General features: G+C 52.1%; 2 protein-coding genes across 2 annotated transcripts in view; one reads left to right on the plus strand and one right to left on the minus strand.

Annotated features, from left to right (window-relative positions):
• ABHD11 (abhydrolase domain containing 11) overlaps positions 1-24,519 on the plus strand; it is a 997,569-nt gene that overhangs the window by 120,162 nt on the left and 852,888 nt on the right. The gene's annotated exons all lie outside the window — the stretch shown is intronic.
• GTF2IRD1 (GTF2I repeat domain containing 1) overlaps positions 1-24,519 on the minus strand; it is a 228,559-nt gene that overhangs the window by 1,274 nt on the left and 202,766 nt on the right. The window contains exons 24-27 of the mRNA XM_050783657.1: positions 13,290-13,367; positions 12,199-12,391; positions 8,507-8,544; positions 2,092-2,228 (exon numbers count right to left, since the gene is read on the minus strand). Coding sequence (XP_050639614.1) covers positions 2,092-2,228; positions 8,507-8,544; positions 12,199-12,391; positions 13,290-13,367 — 446 coding nt within the window. The remainder of the gene's footprint in view (positions 1-2,091; positions 2,229-8,506; positions 8,545-12,198; positions 12,392-13,289; positions 13,368-24,519) is intronic.

Here is a 24,519-nt window from a genome sequence, read left to right on the forward strand (position 1 = left end):
CTCCCAAAGTGCTGGGATTACAGGCTTGAGCCACCGCGCCCGGCCTATTTTATATTTTTTTTGAGATGGAGTTTCACTCTTCTGCCCAGGCTGGAGTGCAGTAACGCAATCTTGGCTCACTGCAACCTTGGCCCCCTGGGTTCAAGCGAGTCTCCTGCCTCAGCCTCCCAAGTAGCTGGGATTACAGGCGCCCACCACCATGCCTGGCTAATTTTTTTATTTTTTTATTTTTATTTTTTATTTATTTATTTTTTTGAGACAGAGTCTTGCTCTGTCGCCCAGGCTGGGGTGCAGTGGCCGGATCTCAGCTCACTGCAAGCTCCGCCTCCCGGGTTTAGACCATTCTCCTGCCTCAGCCTCCCGAGTAGCTGGGACTACAGGCGCCCGCCACCTCGCCCGGCTAGTTTTTTGTATTTTTTAGTAGAGACGGGGTTTCACCGTGTTAGCCAGGATGGTCTCGATCTCCTGACCTCGTGATCCGCCCGTCTCGGCCTCCCAAAGTGCTGGGATTACAGGCTTGAGCCACCGCGCCCGGCCTAATTTTTTTATTTTTAGTAGAGATGGGGTTTTGCCATATTGGCCAGGCTGGTCTTGGACTCCTGAACCTCAAGTGATCTGCCCGCCTCGGCCTCCCAAAGTGCTAGGATTACAGGCATGAGCCACCACACCCATCCTATTTATTTAGTTTTGAGATGGAGTCTCGTTCTCTTGCCCAGGCTGGAGTGCAATGGCACGATCTTGGCTCACTGCAGCCTCAATCCCCTTGGGCCCAAGTGATCCTCCTGCCCCAGCCTCCCAAGTAGCTGGGACCACAGGCACATGCCACCATGCCTGGCTAATTTTTTAATTCTTTTTATTTTTTTGAGACAGAGTTTCACTGTTGTTGCCCAGGCTGGAGTGCAATGGGGCAGCCTCGGCTCACTGCAACCTCCGCCTCCCAGGTTGAAGCGATTGTCCTGCCTCAGCCTCCCAAGTAGCTGGGATTATAGGCATGCACCACTACGCCTGGCTAATTTTGTATTTTTAGTAGAGAAGGGGTTTCTTGTTTTTTTTTTTTTTTTTTGAGACAGAGTCTCGCTCTGTCGCCCAGGCTGGAGTGCAGTGGCACGATCTTGGCTCACTGCAAGCTCTGCCTCCCGGGTTCACGCCATTCTTCTGCCTCAGCCTCCCGGGTAGCTGGGACTACAGGCCCCTGCCACCACACCCGGCTAATTTTTTGTATTTTTATTAGAGATGGGGTTTCACTGTGTTATCCAGGATGGTCTCCATCTCCTGACCTCGTGATCTGCCCGCCTCGGCCTCCCAAAGTGCTGGGATTACAGGCGTGAGCCACTGCGCCCGGACAGAGAAGGGGTTTCTCCATGTTGGTTAGGCTGGTCTCATACTCCTGACCTCAGGTGATCCACCCTCAAAGTGCTGGGATTAGAGGTGTGAGCCACTGTGCCCAGCCTTTTTTCTTTTTTAAATTTTATTTATTTATTTATTTTGAGACGGAGTTTTGCTCTTGTTGCCCAGGCTGGCGTGCCATGGCATGATCTCGGCTCACTGCAACCTCCACTTCCTGGGTTCAAGCGATTCTCCTGCCTCAGCCTCCCTCGTAGCTGGGATTACAGGCGTGCACCACCATGCTGGGATAATTTTTGTATTTTTAGTAGAGACGGGGTTTCACCATGTTGGCCAGGCTGGTCTCGAACTCCTGACCTCAGGCAATCCACCCACCTTGGCCTCCCAAAGTGCTGGGATTACAGGTGTGAGCCACCGCGCCTGGCCAGTGACATTTCTTTTCACATCTCCAGCTCTGGCGCGGTTGAAGGACATGGGCAGGTCCCTTCCTGGACCTGGGCTGGCCCATCTGCCCAGCGGGGATGTGAATTCCGACCTGAGTGCCTGTGAGTACCCCGTGAGAAAGATGGGCTACTTCTCGGGTGAGATGGGTGGATGCATCTATAACCCCCACGGCCGGAAGGTCCCCCCTCAAAGCCCAGTGCCTCCCCATCCCCTGGGCCCACATGCCAGAGTAGACGGCCCTGCCTGACCGAGGAGGGAGGGTCACAGAGACGAGGGCTGGAGTCCAAATCTGTGCAACTTTACCACGAGTGAGATCTGATTGGCCGATGCCACTGAATCCGGGTTAGAGGACGAGGAAGAGGAAGACGAGGAGGAAGAGGAGACGGAATTTCCTTCCGAGACCCGCTTTCTCTTGCGCTTGGGAATGCTGCTGTCTTTGGCTGGAAGGAGGGGAAAATGCTGTTGACGCTGGAAGCTGAGGCTTTTCTGTCTTAGCCTTCTGAGCTCCCTGAAAAAGTGTTCTGTCTTAAGGTTTCGAGTCCCCCTTTCAGGATTTCAAGCTCCTGATCCCCTGGGGGTCAGGGCCCACCTGTCCAGAGCCCACCTGTCCAGCCTCCTTCCCAAAGCAAGCCCGAGGACCCACTCTCCCCGGCCTCCTGCTCTTGCTGGCCTGCCTGCCTTTGCTAACACTGTATCCTCATCCCCAGGTGTCCCTCCTCCTCCCCAGCAAGCTCATCCCTCAGGCCCTAGGTCCTCTTTCTTTTTTTTTTTTTTGAGACGGAGTCTCACTGTGTCACCCAGTCTGGAGTGCAGTGGCGCGATCTTGGCTCACTGCAACCTATGCCTCCTGGGTTCAAGCGATTCTAGTGCCTTAGCCTCCCAAGTAGCTGGGATTGCAGGCGTCTGCCACCTCGCCTGGCTATTTTTTTTTGTATTTTAGCAGAGATGCGGTTTCACCATGTTGGGCAGGCAGGTCTTGAACTCCTGACCTCAAATGATCCATCCACCTCGGCCTCCCAAAGTGCTGGGATTATAGGCATGAGCCATGGAACCTGGCCTATCTTGTGTTGTAGGGTCTCACTGTTGTCCAGGCTGGAGTGCAGTGGTGCAATCGTAGCTCACTGCAGCCTGCAAGTCCTGGGCTCAAGCAATTCTCCCACCTCAGGCTCCTGAGTAGCTGGGACTATAGGTGTGCACCACCATGCCCGGCTAACTTTTTGTATTCTTATATCATTATGTTGCCCAGGCTGGTCTCAAATTCTCAACCTCAAGCAATCCTCCTGCCTCAGCCTCCCCAAATGCTGAGATCACAGGCATGAGCCACCGTGCCTGGATCATGGCAACAATATTAATCACATTCTCAGTTTCTGAGTATTTTCTGGGTGCTGGGCACGGTGCTAAATGCTTTGCACATTGTCTCTTGGGATCCTCCCAGCAACCCTCCAAGAACCTATTCACATTTCACTCATGAGCACCCAAAGGGGCAGGGCTGTTAAAGGATTTTCTCCAAGGCCAAGTCTGCGTGACTCCAGAGGCCACATTCTTTCCTGGGCTCTTTAAGGCTGGGAGGGGATGTGGGGCCCCGGGAGAGGTGGTCCAGGGAGGGTATAAAGAGGACCTGGGGCCAGGTGCAGTGGCTCACACTGGTAATCCCCTAGCACTTTGGGAGACCAAGGCGGGTGGATTGATTGAGGTCAGGAGTTCGAGACCAGCCTGGGCAACATGGTGAAACTCTGTCTCTACTAAAATATAAAAGAATTATATTGCTGTGGTTATCACTGATGTATGGTGGCCCCGAGCAGAGAGTTCACAGGTCCAAGTAGACAGGCAGTGCCCCAGGGAAAGAAACTCTGGTTTGGAATGAGAAGTCCTAAGTTCAAATTTCCCTGTGGCCACTTACTATTATCACTGTGTGAATTTGGGAAAACCGATGAACCTCTCTGAGTCAAATGGGGAAACCAGTGTGAGGTGAGACTCAGAAAACACCGCGTGCATACAAGAACCCAGCACCTGGCCCAGCGCGGAGCAGGGGTCGGCAGGTGTTCTGCGGTTGCCGAATTCACTTGAGGTGAAGATGTAAGACTTTGAGCAGCATGTCCTCATTGGATGGGTTACTGCATGGAAACCTCGCCCAGCCCAATGAAGAAGGGCTTTTATTGTCTTTTTGAGACAAGGTCTCACTCTGTCGCCCAGGCTGGAGTGCAGTGGTGTGGTCTTGGCTCACTGCAACCTCCACCTCCCAAGCTCAAGCGATCCTCCTGCCTCAGCCTCCTGAGTAGCTGGGACTACAGGTGCACACCACCCTGCCTGGCTAATTTTTTGTAGACACGCGTCTCTCTCTGTTTCCCAGTCTGGTCTTGAATTTCTGGGCTCAAAGAATTCTCCTGCTTCAGCCTCCCAAAGTGCTGGAATTACAGGTGTGAGCCACTGTACTCAGCCCACCAGAAGGATCTTAATGACACAGAGTAAGGGCAGGCTGGGTCCATGGGGCAAATGTCTCTTCAACTGGAGAAAAGTCAGAAACTGGGGGTCTGTGATGTGGCATAGAGACCCTGGGAAAGAGAAGACCTTGGAGGCAGGAGGAGCCCAGGCTCTGAGTCAGAGGGAATTTTGTGGGAGATTCCACATGAAAGAGAAGTCAGAGGCTGCCCCACCCTCTGTCTCAGACTGGTCCATGGGCTGTGGCCATCCTTGAGTCACCATGAGAGATAGCCACATTGGAGGGAGTGGTGGATGTGGGTGACAGTATCCACCCTCTGGGCATCTGTCCCAAATCCTCCTGAGACCTTCATGTGGCCTTCTGTGTCTCTGCCTTACTTTTTTTTTTTTTTTTTTTTTTGAGACAGAGCCTGGCTCTCTTCCCCAGGCTGGAGTACAGTAGCGCGATCTCGGCTCACTGCAACTGCCGCTTCCTGGGTTCAAGCAATTCTCCTGCCTCAGCCTCCTGAGTGGCTGGGATTACAGGTGCCCACCACCACCCCTGGCTAATTTTTTTTTTTTTTTTTTAGTAGAGACAGGGTTTCACCATGTTGGTCAGGCTGGTCTCGAACTCCTGACCTCAGGTGATTCACCTGCCTCCCTAAGTGTTGGGATGACAGGCGTGAGCCACCTGTGAGCTTCCCAAAGTGTTGGGATGACAGGTGTGAGCCACCGCGCCCGGCCTCGTCTCTGCCTTTGACTTGAGAGCAAACCAAATCGCCTCCAGATCCATGTGTTCAGCGCCACGCCTCACCCTTGTAACTGGCTCTTTTTTTTTTTGGGGAAACAGGGTCTCACTCTGTTGCCCAGGATGGAGCGCAGTGGCACAATCATAGCTCACTCCAGCTTCCACCTTCCGGCCTCAAGCACTCCTCCTGCCTCATCCTCTTGAGTAGTTGGGACAACAGGTACGCACCACCACTCCTGGCTAATTTTTAATTTTTTTGCAGAGATGGAGGAGGGTTCACTATATGGCCCAGGCTTGTGATCAGCTCTTGATAGGAGGAGGTGGCTTGTAGCTGGGCTGTGCCACCCAGGCTCTGGAGTTCCAGGTGAACCTGGTCCTGACAGGAATCAGGGCCTTGGGTCTCAGGCCAGGTTGTTGCATGGCCTCGCTGAATCCTACTACTGTCCCCGCTGAGCAGTCATACTGGGCCCTGTGGCCCACGGTGGTCTATGGTTCAGATGGGTGGTCCTGACAGCAGGGTCTACACAGCGTCTGACTCACTATGTGGCCTGGACAAGTCCCTGGGCATCGCTGTGCCTCAGCTTCCCAGCTGTACAATGAGGCGCGGTAAGATTAGATCAGGATTTTTTCTTTCTTCTTCTTTTTTATTTCTTAGGAGATGGGGTCTCGGCCAGGCACAGTGGCTCGCGCCTGTAATCTCAGCACTTTGAGATGCTGTGGTGGGAGGATCACTTGAGGTCAGGAGTTTGCGACCAGCCTGGCCAACATGGTGAAACCTCGCCTCTACTAAAAATACACAGGCCGGGCGCAGTGGCTCACACCTGTAATCCCAGCACTTTGGGAGGCCGAGGTGGGCGGATCACAAGGTCAGGAGATCGAGACCTTCCTGGCTAACACGGTGAAATCCCGACTCTACTAAAAATACAAAAAAAATTAGCCGGGCGTCATGGCGGGTGCCTGGAGTCCCAGCTCAGGAGAATGGCCTGAACCCAGGAGGCAGAGCTTGCAGTGAGCCAAGATCTCGCCACTGCACTCCAGCCTGGGCAACAGAGCGAGATTCCGTCTCAAAAAAAATAAATAAATAAAATAAAAATACACAAAATTAGCTGGGTGTGGTGTTGCATGCTTGAAGTCCCAGCTACTCGGGAGGCTAAGGCATGAGAATCGCTTGAACTCAGGAGGCGGAGGTTGCAGTGAGCCAAGATTGCAAGATTGACTCCAGCCTAAGTGACAGAGCAAGACTCTGTCTTGAAAAAACAAAAACAAAAAAAGGCTGGGCGTAGTGGCTCATGTCTGTAATCCCAGCACTTTGGGGGGCCAAGGCGGGCGGATCATGAGGTCAGGAGTTCGAGACCAGCCTGGCCAACATGGTGAAACCCTGTCTCTACTAAAAATATAAAAAATAGTTGGGCGTGGTGGTGGGCACCTGTAATCCCAGCTACTTGGGAAGCTGAGGCAGGAGAATCACTTGAACCTGGGAGGCAGAGGTTGCAGTGAGCCAAGATCGTGCCACTGCACTCCAGCCTGAGCGACAGAGCAAGACTCTGTCTCGGAAAAAAAAAAAAGAGATGGGGTCTCATTCTGTCATCCAGGCAGAAGTACAGTGGCATAATCATAGCTCACTGCAGCCTTAAACTCTTGGGCTCAAGTGATCTTCTGGCCTCAGCCTCCTGTGTAGCTGGGACTACAAGTGCCTACTACCATGCCTGGCTAATTTTTAGAAAAAATTTTTGGTCTATGGCCATACCACCCTGAATGCACCCAATCTTGCCTGATCTCAGAAGTGAAGCAGGGCGGGCCTGGTTAGTACTTGGATGGGAGAGAAAAACTTTTTGTAGAGACAAGGTCTCATTATGTTGCCCAGGTTGGTCTCAAACTCCTGGACTCAAGCAATCCTCCCACTTAGGCCTCCCAAACTGCTGGGATTAGAGGCGTGAGCCATCACACCTGGCCAATCAGTGTTTCTTTTTCTTTTTGAGACAGAGTCTTGCTCTGTCACCCAGCCTGGAGTACAGTGGTGTGACCTCAACTCACTGCAACCTCTGCCTCCTGGGCTGACGCGATCCTCCCACCTCAGACTCCCAGGCAGCTGGAACTATAGGTGTGCACCACCATGCCAGGCTAATGTTTCTTTTTTTTTTTTTTTTTTTGAGACAGAGTCTTGCTCTGTTGCCCAGGCTGGAGCGTAGAGGCACAATCTTGGCTCACTGCAACCTCCGCCTCCCAGGTTCAAGCGATCCTCCTGCGTCAGCCCCGCTAGTAGCTGGGATTACAGGCACGTGCTACCACACCTGGCTAATTTTTGTATTTTTAGTAGAGACGGGGTTTTGCCATGTTGACCAGGCTGGTCTCGAACTCCTGACCTCAGGTGATCCACCCACCTCGGCCTCCAAAAGTACTGGGATTACACATGTGAGCCACCGTGCCCGGCCCTAATTTTTCTATTTTCAGTTGAGACGGGGTTTCACCATGTTGGCCAGTCTGGACTCGAACTCCTGATCTCAAGTGATCTGCCTGCCTCGGCCTCCCAAAGTGCTGGGATTACAGGCGTAAGCCTCTGCGCCCGGCCCAATCAGTGTTTGTTAATCGGGTGCACATCATAGTCACCTGGGAGTACTTTCTCCCAAGTCCCATCATCCACCTTAATCAGAACCATCATGCCAGGCGGCCCCAGGAGCCTGGTGAAAGGATCTGTATATCCTGCAGATGCCAGCAGAACGGAGGGGATCCGGCCAGTCTCGGGCAGTGCCCGCCTGCCTCACCCCTGTCGGTCACATGCTACCCCTCTGCTACCCAGGAAGCCTCCATGATCCTCCCTGAGGCCCGGCCTGCCTCTTGTCCTTCTAGCTGACCTCCTGCACTCACTGGTGCTATGTCAGGGCCTCCCCTCTGCAGGGCACCTGCAGGTTTCCGGGCGCCTCTTGGGGATACCTGGCCCTGTTCATGGAGACCTCAGGCTCCCTGGGGAGGCACCGGGGTGGAGAGGGGTTATATTTTTCTCAAGGTGGTCAGCCATCTATTGCATGCCCACCTGGACCACATCTATCTCTGCCTTAAAAAAATTTTTTTATTAAAATTTTTTTTTTTTAGAGACAGGGTCTTGCTCCGTTGCTCAGGCTGGAGTGCAGTGGTGCAATCATAGCTCACTGCAGCCTCCAACTCCTCGTGTCTCTGTCTGTTTCTATGTTTTTTTTTTTTGAGATGGAGTCTTGCTCTGTCGCCCAGGCTGGAATGCAGGGGCGCAATCTCAGTTCACTGCAACCTCTGCCTCCCGGGTTCACACAATTCTCCTGCCTCAGTCCCCTGAGTAGCTGGGATTACAGGTGCCCATGACCACGCCCAGCTAACTGTTGTATTTTTAGTAGAGACAGGGTTTCACCATGTTGCTCAGGCTGGTCTTGAACTCCTGACCTCAAGTGATCTGCCCGCCTGGGCCTCCCAAAGTGCTGGGATGACAGGCGTGAGCCACTGTGCCCGGCTCTACCTTTTTTCAAAAGGAACAGTCTCTAGTCCCCGTGGGGCAGAAGGGCGGCTTCTTCACCTCCGACTCACCTGGCACCTTGGCATCATTGCAGATTTCTGCAAAGGGTCTGAAAAAGAAAGAAATCAGGTGGCAGTTAGAAAATGAGGTTTTCCCCTCCCTTTTTTTTTTTTTGAGATGGAGTCTCGCTCAGTCGCCCAGGCCAAAGTGCAGTGGTGCGATTTCGGCTCACGGCAGCCTCCACCTCCTGGGTTCACGCCATTCTCCTGCCTCAGCCTCTGGCGTAGCTGGGACTAAAGGCGCTCACCATCACGCCCAGCTAAGTTTTATATTTTTAGTAGAGACGGGGTTTCACCATGTTGGCCAGGCTGGTCTTGAACTTCTGATCTCAGGTGATCCACCTGCCTCCGCCTCCCAAAGTGCCGGGATTACAGGCGTGAGCCATTGAGTCTGGCCGTTTCCCCTCCTTCTCACCTGCTCCCTGAGATGTGTTGCTGCTGCTGAGGGAGCCTGGTAAGACCCACATAAAAATGGGGAGCACACCGTCCCAACAGAGCATCCCCCATATAGGCCCTGGATGATGGGCCTGTGCTGGCAAATCATTCCTCTGGGTCTGCTGTCCTCATCTATAAAGCGAGGACGTTGTATGACCAAGTGATCAAAAATGTGTGCCTAGATTTATGCAAGTGGATAGTCATCACAGCATTATTATTAATTATTATTTTTGAGACAGTCTCACTCTTTTGCCCAGGCTGGAGTTCAGTGGTGCCATCTTAGCTCACTGCAGTCTCGAACTCCTGGGCTCAATCGATCCTCCTGCCTCAGCCTCCCAGTAGCTGGTAATGCAGGTGCACACCACTATGCCCGGCTAATTTTTTTAAAATTAATTATTATTATTATTATTATTTTTTGAGATGGAGTCTTGCTCTGTTGCCCAGGCTGGTGTGCTGTGGCGTGGTCTCAGCTCACTGCAAACTCCACCTCGCGAGTTCAAGCAATTGTCCTGCCTTAGCCTCCCGAATAGCTGGGACTACAGGCATGAGCCACCACACCTGGCCGTTTTCCTGCATTTTCTAGTTGTTACTTCAGGGGGTAACATTACTGCATTTTCTAGTTGTTACTTTCTAGTTGTTACTTTGGGGGGTGAACTATATGTGGGAGAAAGGGAAACCTCCACTTTTTGATTTTGAATAATTTGGTTTTTTTTGACACATGCAAATATTATCTTAATTTAAAAAAACATGTAGGCCAGGCATAGTGGCTCATGTTTGTAATCCCAGCACTTTGGGAGGCCAAGGAAGGTGGATCACTTAAGGTCAGGAGTTCGAGACCACCCTGGCCAACATGGTGAAACCCTGTCTCTATAAAAATACAAAAATTAGCTGGGTGTGGTAGTGGGCACCTGTGTTCCCAGCTATTCGGGAGGCTGAGGCACGATAATCGCTTGAATCCGGGAGGCAGAGGTGCAGTGAGCCAGATGGCGCCACTGCACTCCAGCCTCGGCGATACAGCAAGACATCATCTCAAAAAAACAAAGAAACAAAACATGTAATATAACATTGAAGACGGGCCGGTCGCCATGGCTCAAGCTTGTAATCCCAGCACTTTGGGAAGCTGAGATGGGCAGATCACCTGAGGTCGGGATTTTGAGACTAGCCTGACCAACGTGGAGAAACCCCACCTCTATTAAAAATCCTAAATTGGCTGGGGTGGTGGCACATGCCTGTAATCCCAGCTACTTGGGAGGCTGAGGCAGAGAATTGCTTGAATCTGGGAGGTGGAGGTTGCAGTGAGGTGAGATCACGCCATTGCACTCCAGCCTGGGCAACAAGAGCAAAACTCCATCTCAAAAAAAAAAAAAAAAAAAAAAAATACACCACAGGCTAGGTGTGGTGGCTGATCCCCATAACCCCAGTACTTTGAAAGGCTGACATGGGAAGATGGCTTGAGCCCAGGAGTTTGAGACTAGCCTATGCAACACACACACACACACACACACACACACACACACACACACACACACACACACACACAAAAGTGGACATGGTGACTCACGCCTGTAATCCCAGCGAGGCGGGTGGATCACCTGAGGTCAGGAGTTTGAGACCAGCCTGACCAATATGGTGAAACTCCATCTCTATTAAAAATACAAAAAAAAAAAAAAATTAGCCAGGTGTGGTGGTGTGTGCCTGTAGTCCCAGCTACTCGGGAGGCTGAGACAGGAGAATTGCTCGAACCTGGAAGGTGGAGGCTGCGATGAGCTGAGATCACACCATTGCACTCCAGCCTGTGCAGCAGAACGAGACTCCATCTCAAAAAGAAAGTAATGGCCGGGCATGGTGGCTCACGCCTGTAATCCCAGCACTTTGGGAGGCCGAGGCGGGCAGATCACGAGGTCAAGAGATCAAGACCATCCTGGCTAACACAATGAAACCCCGTCTCTACTAAAAAAACACAAAAACATTAGCCGGGTGAGGTGGCGGGCACCTGTAGTCCCAGCTACTCGGGAGGCTGAGGCAGAAGAATGGCGTGAACCTGGGAGGCAGAGCTTGCAGTAAGCCGAGATCGCACCACTGCACTCCTGCCTGGGAGACAGAGCAAGAATCTGTCTCAAAATAAATAAATAAATAAATAAAGTAATAAAGTAATAATATATTAATAAAATCATAATTAAAAATATAAAGAAATGCATCAGTGTTGACTTTCAGTAGAAGAATTACAGCTATCTTCTTTTCTTCTATCTTTTTGTATTTTCCAGGTTGCTTTGTGTACTGTTCTGAAAATAATAAAATCATCTATTGTACTAAAAAAAAAAGAAAAGACTGGGCTGCACAGTTTGGGTGTGGTGGCTCACGCCTGTAACCCCAGCACTTTGGGAGGCCGAGGTGGGAGGATCACTTGAGCTTAGGAGTTCAAGACCAGCCTGGGCAACACAGCAAGACCCTGTTGAGGCTGCAGTGGGCCATGATCATACCTCTGTACTCCTGCCTGGGCAACAGAGTGAGACCCTGTCTCAAAACAAAAACCAAAACCCATAAGACTGTAAGGATATATGGTATAATAGTAATACTGGAGGCTGGGTGCAGTGCCATACACCTGTAATCCCAGCACTTTGGGAGGCTGAGGTGGGCAGATCACTTCAGGTCAGGAGTTCAAGACCAGCCTGGCCAACATGGTGAAACTCCATCTCTACCAAAAAATAGAAAAATCAGCCGGTGTGGTGGTGCACACCTGTAATCCCAGCTACTTGGGAGGCTGAGGCATGAGAATCGGTTGAACCCAGGAGGTGAAGGTTGCAGTGAGCTGAGATCGTGCCACTGCACTCCAGCCTGGGTGACAGAGCAAGACCCTGTCTTAAAAAAAAAAAAAAAAAGTAATCACTGAGACTGTGGAATTATAATTATTTTTAAAAATATAATAAATATTCATATTTATATTTAAACCTTCATATTTAAATATCAACATATTTATAATTAAATATGTTAAAAATCAGAACTGTGTAGTCAGAAAAAGTCAAATTTAATGAAAACATGTTTTGTTTTTGTTTCTTCCCCAGAGAACAAATTTAATATCTTAAAAAAAAAAAATCTTTAAAAATAAGTAAATGTCCATGAGTGTTGAAGTTGTACGTTTCAGGAGAAAGAGGCAGGAACTATTATAGTACACCTGGGTCTGGATCCCGGCTGGCCCACCGTGACCTTGACTTTCACCCTCCCCATGGCCTCGCCCTCTCTGTTCGCCGTTCCAGAGGCCGGACACTCACTGGAGCTGGTTAATGATCACCATGCGGACGTGCTCTCGGGCCTTCAGGATCTTCTCCAGCCGGTGGATGTCATAGGTGTTGGGGTTCCGGAAGGGGATGTCATCAGGCAGGCCCGTGACCTCCACCGCGTCTGGGCTGTCCCGGATTAGTTTATAAGGGACCAGCACCGGCCGGTTCAGGCCCAGGGCCTCACCTAGAGGGCACATGAAGTCACGGTGAGGAAAGATGTTTCCTGTCAACGGCAAAGCCCTCTAGGGAAAGGGCTGGAGTCTGGTCTGCCCCAGCCCAGCAGCCATCACACACAGAGAGTTTAAAAATCAAGACCCTGGCCGGGCGCAGTGGCGCACACCTGTAATCCTAGCACTTTGGGAGGCCGAGGAGGATCACGAGGTCAGGAGATTGAGACCATCCTGGCTAACACGGTAAAACCTCGTCTCCACTAAAAAAACACACAAAAAATTAGCTGGGCCTGGTGGCAGGTGCCTGTAGTCCCAGCTACTCGGGAGGCTGAGGCAGGAGAATGGTGTACCTGGGAGGCAGAGCTTATAGTGAGCGGAGATCGTGCCACTGCACTCCAGCCTGGGCAACAGAGTGAGACTCAGTCTCAAAAAAAAAAAAAAAAAATCAAGACCCACAGGCTGGGCATGGTGGCTCAACACCTGTAATCCCAGCACTTTGAGAGGCCGAGGCGGGAGGATCACTTGAGCCCAGAAGATCAAGACCAGTCTGGGCAACATGGTGAAACCTGTCTCTACTAAAAATAGAAAAATTAGCCGGGAGTGTTGGCGCATGCTTGTAGTCCCAGCTACTTGAGAGGCTGAGGCAGGAGGATCACCTAAGCCCAGAAGTGGAGGCTGTAGTGAGCAGAGATTGCACCACTGTACTCCAGCCTGGGCAACTGAGTGAGACCCTGTTTAAAAAAAAAGAAAATCAACATACACAAAATGTGGGTCATGGGCAGAGCAGCCATGTCCCCAGGGAGCAGGCAGGCCAGCTGGGGGCTCCAGAAGGCGAGGCTGGCTGCAGAGGGAGGCCCCCCGCCCACCCCCAGGAGGAGGGCTTGGTGTGCTGACCCCGACCACAGCACTGACCGTATTTCTCGTTGAAGAGTTCCTTCACCTGCTCCCGCAGGATCACCTTTTCCCCGAGTCTGTTGGCATCATCTTCATCTACAAGAGGAAGACAAGGGGGCATGAGAGTTGGCACCAGCTTGGCCACTGGACCTGCTGCTTCTCCCACCAGGTGTCCCTGACCTGCCAAAACATTACATTCTCCGCAGGGCCCACCACTCCCACGCAGCTGTTTTTTTTTTTTTTTCTTTTGAGACAGTCTCGCTCTGTTGCCCAGGCTGGAGTGCAGAGGCATGATCTCAGCTCACTGCAACCTCCGCCTTCCGGGTTCAAGCGAATTCTCCTGCCTCAGCATCCCAAGTAGCTCGGATCACAGGCACGTGCCACCATGCCCAGCTAATTTTTATATTTTTAGTAGAGATGGGGTTTCGCCATGTTGCCCAGGCTGGTCTCAAACTCCTGGGCTCAGGTGATCCACCCGCCTTAGCCTCTCGAAGTGCTGGGATTACAGGTGTGAGCCACTGTGCCGGGCTGCAGCTGGTTTCTAGCCTCAGTTGTTGATCTGTCCATCCATCCATTTTTCTTTTTTTGAGACACAGTCTTGCTGTGTCACTCAGGCTGGAAGGCAGCAGTGCGATCATAGATAGCTCATGGCAGCCTCCAACTCCCAGGCTCAAGTGATCCTCCTGCCTCAGCCTCCTGAGTAGCTGGGAATACAGATGTGTGCCACCATGCCTAATTTTTTAAAGTTTTTGTAGAGATGGAGTCTCGCTATGTTGCCCAGGCTGATCTTGAACTCCTGACCTCAAGTGATCCTCTTGCTTTGCTCTCCCAAAGTTCAGGAATTACAGATGTGAGCCACGGTGGCCAGCCCATCCCACATTTTCTTATCAGTGTTCCCAGCACAGGCCCTGTGTTGGGCACAAAATAACCTAAAAAGAAGAGGCAGGGCTGCTCCCCTGAGGGGCTCCCAACCAGAGGGGGTGTCATCTGGTCACCAAAGTACAACAGGACACCCTTAGGAGACAAGGGGCATGAATCAGGGTGCCCACCCTGTCTGGGAAAGTCTGGGGAGACCTCCCCCAGGAGAGAAGGATGCTTGAATGGGCTCTCAAGGCCTGACATGGTGACTCATGCCTATAATCCCAGCACTTTGGGAGGCAGAGGCAGGCAGATCACCTGAAGCCCGGAGTTCGAGACCATTCCGGTCAACGTGGTGAAACCCCATCTGTACTAAAAATACAAAAAGATTAGCTGGGCGTGGTGGCGGGCACCTGTAGTCCCAGTTACTCAGGGGGGTGAGGCAGGAGAATCACTTGAGCCTGGGAGGTGGAGGTTGTAGTGAGCGGAGATCACGTCACTGCACTCCAGCCTGGGAGACAGAGACCTGTCTCAAATAAAAATGAAAACAAACAAACAAGACACCAGGGCAGAAGGACCAGCCATGCATACGCACTCAAGGGTGAAAGATCCCGTGTTGGCTGGGTGCGGTGGCTCACGCCTGTAATCCCAGCACTGTGGGGGGCCAAGATGGGCAGATCACCAGAGGTCAGGAGTTCAAGACCCTTCTGGCCAACATGGCGAAACCCCATCTCTACTAAAAATACAAAAATTAGCCAAGTGTGGTGGTGGGGACCTGTAATCCCAACGACTCAAGAGGTTGAGACAGGAGAACTGCTTGAACCTGGGAGGAGGAGGTTGCAGTGAGCCAAGATCGCACCATTGCACTCCAGCCTGGGTGACAAGAGTGAAACTCTGTCTCAAAAAAAAAAAAAAAAAAAAAGGAAAGAAGAAAAAAAGAAAGATCCCGTGTCCCGGAAGTGGCTGAACTTTGGGGTGGTACAGGGGAGATGACCGATGGGCCTAGCAGGGTCTGGGCCAGTGTGACTGTGCTGGGCTGTTGGAAATCCCCTGACTGCTCGCTGGCCAATGTCTGTGAATGGGAAACAGACCGTGTCTGGGAGTGTGGGGGCTGTGCATTCTCCCTGCTCACTGCCCAGGCAACCGTCACGGCCTATCTGCTGCTTGAGCCCTGGCATGCTCCGCTGTCCCCTCCCTGTAGCCTAGAGGAGCTGCCAGGGTCAGTTAGCCCTGGAGACGGGGCCTGAGCTGGGCTGTAAGGCTGAGGGGTGGTTGGGCTGGAGATGGGGTCTCAGGCAGAGCTCTGCAGCAGCCTGTGGGCTTGTGCCAGGGTTGAGGACGGGGCTGGGATTGGAGGAAGGGTGGTTTGCATGTCCAACAGGAAATCTCCTCTCTGAGAAGCATGGGGTCACATGGGCTGGGCCTCTGGGGCAGGCGGGTTGGGTAAGGGTGAGATATTGGGGGAGTGGAGCTAGAGGCAGGCAGGGAGCCAGGGCCGGATGATGCAGGGCAGAGCAGACTGATGGGTCTTTAGAGCAAAATGACTCTTGTTTTTTTTCTCTTTGTTTTTCCAAGACAGAGTCTCACTCTGTTGCCCAGGCTGGACTGCAGTGGCGTGGTCTCGGTTCACTGCAACCTCTGCCTCCCAGGTTCAAGCCATTCTCGTGCATCAGCCTCCTGAGAGCTGGGACTACAGGCGCCTGCCACCACGTCTGGTTAATTTTTGTAATTTTAGTAGAGATGGGGTTTTGCCATGTTGGCCAGGCTGGTCTCGAACTCCTGAGTTCAGGTGATCTGCCCGCCTCGGCCTCCCAAAGTGCTGGGATTACAGGCGTGAGCCACCGCGCCTGGCCTGACTCCTGTTTTTTGAGACACGGTCTCACCCTGTTTCCCAGGTTGGAGTACAGTGGTGCCATCATGACTCACTGCAGCCTTGAACTCTTGGGCTAAAGCAATCCTCCCCGCTCAGTCTCTCGAGTAGCTGGGGCTCCAGGCATGGATCACTGTGCCAGACTAATTTTTTTAAAATTTTTTGTAGAGAGAGTCTCTGTTGCACAGGCTATTCTCCAACTCCTAGGCTCAAGCGATCCTCCTGCCCTCAGCCTCTGAAAGTGCTGGGATTACAGTTGTGAGCCACTGTGTCTGGCTCTTTTAATCTTGACAACTCTGGGAAGAGCTCACTTGAGTCTAGGAGGTCACCTTAGGAACTGCATCTCCTGGGCTGGTGCTCTATGCTGCTTGGAGTCTGCTGACCTCATCTGGGTGGCCTGGCCTCCTGTGCACAAGCTGCCAGCATGGAGGCCCTGTTCCCAAAGTGGGGGTTGCCCCAAAGAGCAGGGAGCTTCCCACAGGACAGAGGCTGGGCACCTGCTTGGCCTGGTTCCTCCTTTTCCCAGGGCTCCAACACCCACCACCTCAGGTCCTCCCAAACCCTGCAGGTCCCTGACCTGGTCCGTCCACACCCACATTGAGGAATCTCCGCACATCTCTGAGTTGCTGCATCTGTCTTCAGGCACGGCTCGCCAGCTCCCCTGGGTGCCCAGAGACACCACAAACATCAGCCATTCCAGACAACATCCTCCCGCCGTGTCCCTATCTCGTGGAGTAATGCCTCTAATTCAGCCACAGCAAGACCCCACGCTCCACATCCCCTAGAATCCTCGTCTTCTCCTGTGGCCCAACACGGCCCTTCCTTTCAGGACTAGGATGTGGGAAGAATCAAGGCCACCCTTGTCCAAATCCCATGCAGACCACTGTGATGGAGTCCTGGGCCCAAGGACCGGCTCCTAGAGCCTGCAGGGAAGCGACGGCACATTCCATCTGTCCCCATGCCACTGAGGAATCTTTGGTGGCAGGATTCTCAGCAGGCACGGCCGTGCGTGCACAGTACAGAGAAAGGATGGCCTGGATCACACACATCACTGTGTGCAGATACTTTCCTAGACACTGCAGCCAAGGACACAGAGGCTCAGAGAGGTAAAGAAACTTGCCCAAGGCCACACAGCCCCTAAGCACCAGGAGTACTCTGTGTCGACCCCAAAGCCCTGGTCTTTCCACTCGACCATGAGCCCTGGATTTCCTGATGTCTCAGATTCCCCTACAGTTTCTTTCTTTCTTTTCTTTTTTTTTTAAAGAGTCATGCTCTGTCCTCCAGGCTGGAGTGCAGTGGTGCGATCTTGGCTCACTGAAACTTCTGCCTCCTGGGTTCAAGCGATTCTCATGCCTCGGCCTCCCGAGTATCTGGGAGTATCTGGGATGACAGGCGCCTGCCACCACAGCTGGCTGATTTTTGTATTTTTAGTAGAGATAGGGTTTCAACCATGTTACTCAGGCTGGTCTCCAACTCCTGGCCTTAGGTGATTCGCCTGCCTCGGCCTCCCAAATGGCTGGGATTACGGACGTGAACCACCATGCTCGGCCTTCCCTACAGTATCTGGAGAAAGAAGACTTAATCTTTAAGATGGTTTCCTCTAAATCTCTTGCTCTCGGCCCATAATGCCACGCCTCTGTCTTCTTCTGTGCCGGGACAGAGCGAGACTCAAAGAGCTCTATGAAGCCTGCAGGATAGAAAGAAGCTTAGCAGGTTCCTCAAAGACAAGGCCCAGGCCGGGCATAGTGTCTGATGCCTGTAATCCCAGCACTTTGAGAGGCCAAGGCGGGTGGATCACTTGAGGTCAGGAGTTCCAGACCAGCCTGGGCAACATGGTGAAACCCCGTCTCTACTAAAAATGCAAAAAACTAGCTGGGCGTGGTGGTGAACGCCTGTAATCCCAGTTATTCAGGAGGCTAAGGCAGGAGTATCCCTTGAACTGGGTGGTGGAGGTTGCAGTGATCTGAGATCGCTCCACTGCACTCCAGCCTGGGCGACAGAGCAAGACTCCATCTCAAGAAAACAGACAAACAAACAAACACAAAAAACACAGGACCCCAAACTCACTATGTCAAAGGGAAATGTAAAGCTTGGGAACTGAGTCACGCGATAGCCTTTTGTCCCTAAGCAGATGGCTGCAAGATAGAAGGCCACCTATCTCCCCTGGTGGCCTCCCTCACCCTGGCCATGTAAATTCACAGCTTATCTTCACCGGCAGGGGACAAAGATAAGAAGAGAAATCATTGCTCTGTCCACCCAAGACAAATGCCCATTTGACTTCCTGTCTTCTGTTTATCTTACGTAAAATGCAGATTTACTGAGCACAGGATGAATACATCATTAACTATTCCTCTCCTCCTTTTATTTTATTTTTTGAGACAGAGTCTCACTGTTTTCCAGGCTGGAGTGCAGTGGCATGATTCTGGCTCAATGCAACCTCCGCCTACTGGGTTCAAGTGATTCTCGTGCCTCAGCCTCCAGAGGAGCTGGGATTACAGGCACCCGCCACCACTACTGGCTAATTTTTTTTTTGTATTTTTAGTAGAGATGGGGTTTCATTATGCTGCTCAGGCCAGTCTCGATCTCCTGACCTCAGGTGATCCACCTGGCTTGGCCTTCCAAAGTGCTAGGATTACAGGCGTGAGCCACTGTGCCCAGCCCCTCTTTCCCCTTGAAATACCAAAGTCCTCAAAACCCTCTCTGCAAAAAAGCACAGGCCACAGACCCTATTGCAGCTTGAGTCTCTTTTTCCTGGCTGTGTCCTCCACCATGGCAAAATAAATCTCTAAATCGATGGAGACCTGTTTCAGGCACTTTTTGGTTTACATGGCCCATGGGTGCCTATAACAGGAATCCTGACCCAGCTGGGAGTCAGGGAGGGCTTCCTAGAGGAGGTGACCACCAGACGGGGCCCAAAGCTCCAAGGATGTGGGCTCATCTGCATGCTGGGCCTCATCACACCTCCAAGGCAGTTGGGAGCGGCGAGTAAGACACAAGGAAACTTGCAGTATCCTGTAATTTCGGGTGCTCAACACGCATTAGCCAATCAGGAAACTTCGCCTGTTCCTTCCAAGTCTTGCCTGGTCTGGGGAGAAGTGCAACCCTAAACCAGTCTGCGGCTAACCGGGAGTGACACTACAGGGCAGTCAATAGGACACTATGGCAGTTCTATATGACGCACACAGGTGCCAGGCGGTGAACCAGAAGCGGTGGGAGTGTGCATGTGAGGAAAGTGGGGCTGGGCTGGGTGAGGGGGCTGGTGGTTTGGGGAGGTGTCCTGATCACCTCTGGAGTGTGGCAGGAGTGGAGTGGGGCTAAATGCCTTTGTCAATAACACCAAAACTGGCCGGATGTAGTGGCTCACGCCTGTAATCCCAGCACTTAGGGAGACTGAGGCCAGGAGTTTGAAACCAGCTCGGGCAACATGGCAAGACCCTGTCTCTACTAAATAAATAAATAAATAAATAAATAGAAAAATTAGCTGGGCATGGTGGTGTGTGCCTGTAATCCCAGCTACTCAGAAGGCTGAGGTGGGAGGATCGCTTGAGCCTGGAAGGTCAAGGTTGCAGTAAGCCATGATCGCACCGCTGCACTCCAGCCTGGGCGACTGAGCTTAGATCCTGTCTCAAACAACCAACGAAAATTAAAAAATAAAAAACAAGCTTGGCACATACTATGTGCAGACACTGTGCAAGGCCCACAATGTGCCTTGTCCGTGGGATTCTCTAGTTCAGTCAACATCAAGCTCAGGAAGAACACTGATTTTTCTCTGTAGCTGCTCTTGCATTTTCCTACCTCTTTCTTTTTATTTAATTTAGAGGAAAGAGAATTACTTTTTTTTTTTTGGTAGAGACAGGGTCTTGCTCTCATTCAGGCTGGAGTACAGTGGCTGGGACTACAGGTATAGGCCACCAATACCAGCTAATTTTTCCATTTTTTGTAGAGATGGGATCTTGCTATGTTGTCCAGGCTACATTTTAAAAAATCATGAGTTTTTGAGGGAAATGGAGTAGGGCAGGCTCTGGTGGGAGCTGGACTGGAGGAACCCCTGCTTGAATGGCTGCATACAGTAGGGAAAAGGGGGATCCCCAGGGCCAGGGATGGGGAAAGTCCCTGGCTCATTAGACAGGAAGGCAATCTTGATTCTACCCCCTAATGCTGTGTGGTGTACGGAAAGTCACTCAACCTCTCTGAGCCTGTTTCCACATTCCTCAACTGGGACTCTGGGCCTGCTGGATCTAATCTCACATATCAAAAAGCACTACAGGCTGGGCACAATGGCTCATGCCTGTCATCCCAGCATTTTGGAAGGCTGAAGTTGGAGGTCTGCTTGAGGCCAGGAGTTCAAGACCAGCCTGGGCAACATAGGGAAACCCTGTTTCTATAGAAAAAAAAAAAAAAATGCTGGGCATGGTGGTGCACACCTGGAGTCCCAGCTCTTCTGGGAACTGTGAATGCACCAGAGGCAGCTCCTTGGGCAAATAAGTGACTTACTGTCTGGGAGGGAACCTGAACCACAGGTGAAGACCGACTCCCCTGTCCCCTGCCGTGTCTGGGGACCTGACACTGGGTTTGTGTCTGTGCTCTGGCCGAGCCCTGCAGGGGGAAAGGGCAACATCTCGATCCGAACAGATATTCCCGTTGGGGCTCTGAGGTGTGCAGGCTGGCGCCAGTCTCACCCAACAGGAATCATGGCCACCGCTGCAACCGAGACAGCTCACCCACGCACCTGGTTAGCCCCGAGGGAGAATGCTAAGATCCTTGCTAACCCAGATGGCCCAGCCAAGCATGTTTTTTTTTTTTTTTTTTTTTTAAATTGAGATGGTCTGGCTCTGTTGCCCAGGCTGGAGTGCAGTGGAGCAATCTCAGCTCACTGTAACCTCCACCTCCTGGGCTAAAGCCGTCCTCCGTCCTCAGCCTCCCGAGTAGCTGATGCTACAGGTGTGTGCCACTATGCCTGGCTAATTTTTGTATTATTTGTAGAGACAAGGTCTCACTATGTTGCCCAGGCTGGTCTTCAACTCCTAAGCTCAAGCAATCCATCCCCTTTGGCCTCCCAAAGTGCTGAGATACAGGCGTGAGCCACCATGTGCAGACCAGCTGAGCATCTCAGACAGTTGCAGGTGGGGTCATGAGTCCCCTTTCCCGACACAGCCAGACTCCTGCCACCACCACCTGGTCACCACCAGGGAGTTCCCCAAGGACTGCTGTGGGCAGTGGTGGCCTCGGCCTTGGGTGGGGCAGGGCAGCTCCAGCACACTCAGTCACCTCTGAGTCTAATCTGCTCACAGGAAAAACACGGATCAGAGAACCGCCTCAGAGAGCTGCTGAGAACACTGTGGGGGCAGGCGCAATACTGGGCCTTGCAAGGCCAGGGCCACAAGCCCAATGGTCTACCCAAGACTGATTGCCTGGGTTCAAATCCCAGCTCTGCTATCAGCTTGCGACCCTGGGCAAGTCCCTGAACCACTCGATGTCTTCATCTGTAAAGAAGCAATGGGCTGGGCACGTGGTGGCTCATGCCTTTCATCCCAGCACTTTGAGAGGCCGAAGTGGGCAGATCACCTGAGGTCACAAGTTTAAGACCAGCCTGGCCAACATGGTGAAACTTCATCTCTACTACTAATTAAAAAAAATTAGCCGGGCGTGGTGGCGGGTGCCTGTAATCCCAGCTACTCGGGAGGCTGAGGCAAGAGAATCACTGGAACCCGGGAGGCGGAGGTTGCAGTGAGCCGAGATTGCGCCATTGCGCTCCAGCCTGGGCGACAAGAGTAAAACTCTGTCTCCCCGCCCCCCGCCCCCACCAAAAAAAAGGGAGTTTAGTTTACTGTCCTGAACGCCAAGTCAGCAAACCTATTCTTGGGAGGACCTGCCTGAGCTTCCCTGAACCCAGGCTGGCTGTAAATGACACCCACAGTTGCAAACATTTCAGTGTTCCCTGTTTGGAAATGTCATAGTTGGGACTCAGTGTGTGCGGGGTTTCACCTTCATGTTTCTGCCCCCAGTGCTGTGAGAAAGTCTTGCTGAAAGAACCCGTCCCCATAGCAGTGACCTCCTGCCCACCGCCCCAGACAGTGACACCTTCGGTGGACAGGCCGTTCCTTGACATTTTTCCTGCCCCCTCCTGCTCATTCTGTTCTTCGGTCTCTTCTCTCTTTTGAACGCTGCCTGGGCAACTCTCATCATATCTTTTCCAACCTGCTGTCTGTTAGCCCAAGGAGTAACTGAATTTTCCAAGGGTAAAAACATAGATGCCCAGGCTCACTGAATCACAGCCATGCTATGTACGCAATTTTAAACTAACTGGCTCGGGTGATGCCTGGGCTGGCTCTGCGGCTCTCTCCCGGGGCAAAGTGCAAGAGCCCTGGCCAGCCCTGACTCTCCCCACCTAGTTGGAGGTCTTCAGCTCAGACTGACGATCTCATGTCGGTAATTATGACCATTCACAGCAGGAAGACGCAGCCAGCGAAGGGCAAGGGCGGCTTAGAGGGGAGATACTGAGATCTGTAGCAGAAGCGTGGGATAATAGTCCTCCTCTCCCCTCCTGAACCACTTCACAGAGCCCCAGCTCTCTGCCAGGCCCGGGCAGAGTTCAAGGCTGCAGCGATTGCACCACTGCATTCCAGCCTGGGTGACAGAGCGAGACCCAGTCTCGAAAAGATAAATAAGGTACATTCAGGTTCAGCTTTTAACCCTTTCTAGGGTCTGTGCACAGGTTTAGCAGGAATTCCATCAGCTCCATTTCATGGATGAGATAACTGAGGCCTGGAGAGAGGAGGGCCAAGCTGCAGCAGGGCAGAGACCTGTGCCCAGGCCAGTGATCATGAGCCTGTGGTTCTCCTGCCATGCTAGACCTGGCTCGGCCCGGACACTGCGTGCAGTAGGGGCCCTTAAGGCTTGACCCATTTTGATTCCCCTTTTCCCCACTGTATGCAGGCATTCAAGCAGGGGCTCATCCAATCCATCCCCTACCAGAGCGAGCCCTATCCCATTTCCTTCAAAAACTCATGATTTTTAAAAATGTAGCCTGGAGAACATAGCAAGATCCCATCTCTACAAAAAATGGAAAAATTAGCTGGGCATGGTGGCCCACACCTGTAGTCCCAGCTACTACACTCCAGCCTGAATGACAGCAAGACCCTGTCTCTACCAAAAATCCACTTTACAAAGGGAACTGTCTTTTTTTTTTCCCCCTTAAGATGGAATCTCGCTCTGTCATTCAGGGTGGAGTGCAGTGGCGTGATCTGGGTTCACTGCAACCTCCGCCTCCCAGGTCCTAGCAATTCTCCTGCCTTAGCCCCTCCAGTAGCTGAGACTACAGGCACGAGCCAACACGCTCAGCTGATTTTTGTATTTTTAGTAGAGACGGGGTTTCACCATGTTGGCCAGGCTGGTCTCGAACTCCTGAACTTAGTTGATCCGCCCGCCTCGGCCTCCCAAAGTGCTGGGATTACAGGCATGAGCCACCGTGCCCGGCCCAAAGGGAACGGTCTTAAAGTGGGATTGAGTTGTTGAAGTACTCTCTGGGTCCCCAAGACCCCTCCTTCTGAACCCCTCTAGGGCCTAGACATGCCAGAGCCATCAAACCCCCAAATCCAGAACTCCAGTGGGGGTGAGAAGGAGGCTGTTGGAACGGGGGAATCTCTACTTCTCTTCCTCTGCTTTTTATTTATTTTTTTTCAGATGGAGTCTCGCTCTGTCACCCAGGTTGGAGTGCAATGGCGCGATCTGAGTTCACTGCAACCTCTGCCTCCTGGGTTCAAGCGATTCTCCTGCCTTAGCCTCCCGAGTAGCTGGGATTACAGGTGTGCACCACCGTGCCTGGCTAATTTTTGTCTTTTTAGTAGAGATGAGGTTTCACCATGTTGTCCAGGCTGGTCTTGAACTCCTGAGTTCAAGCGATCCACCCACCTCGGCCTCCCAAAGTGCTGGGATTACAGGCGTGAGCCACTGCGCCCGGCCTCCTTCCTCTGCTTTTCAAAAATTATTTTTTTAGAGATGTAGTCTCATTTTGTTACCCATGCAGTGGTACGATCCTAGCTCACTGCAGCCTTGACCTCACCCTCCTACCTCAGTCTCCTGAGTACGTGGGCCTACAGGTGCACATCACCATGTCTGGCTAATTTTAAAATTTTTGTAGAGACAGGATCTCGCTGCTTTGCCCAGGTTGATCTCAAACTCCTGGCCTCAAGCAATCCTTCCACCTCAGCCTCCCAAAGTGCTGGGATCACAGGCATGAGCCACCAGGCTGGGCCTTAAACTTTTTAATGGATCTATGCTTTTCTTCCTCTGCTTTTTTTTTTTTTTTTTTTTTGAGACAGGATCTCGCTCTGTCGCCCATGCAGGAGGGCAGTGGCGTGATCTCAGCTCACTGCAACCTCTGCTTCCTGGGCTGAAGCGATCCTCCCATTTCAGCCTCCTGAGTAGCAAGCGTGCTACCATGCCTGGCTAATTTTTTTGTATTTTTAGTAGAGATGGGGTCTTGCCATGTTGCCCAGGCTGGTATCAAACTCCTGAGCT

Source organism: Macaca thibetana, chromosome 3, assembly GCF_024542745.1.
Source record: "Macaca thibetana thibetana isolate TM-01 chromosome 3, ASM2454274v1, whole genome shotgun sequence".
Classification (NCBI taxonomy): domain Eukaryota; kingdom Metazoa; phylum Chordata; class Mammalia; order Primates; family Cercopithecidae; genus Macaca; species Macaca thibetana.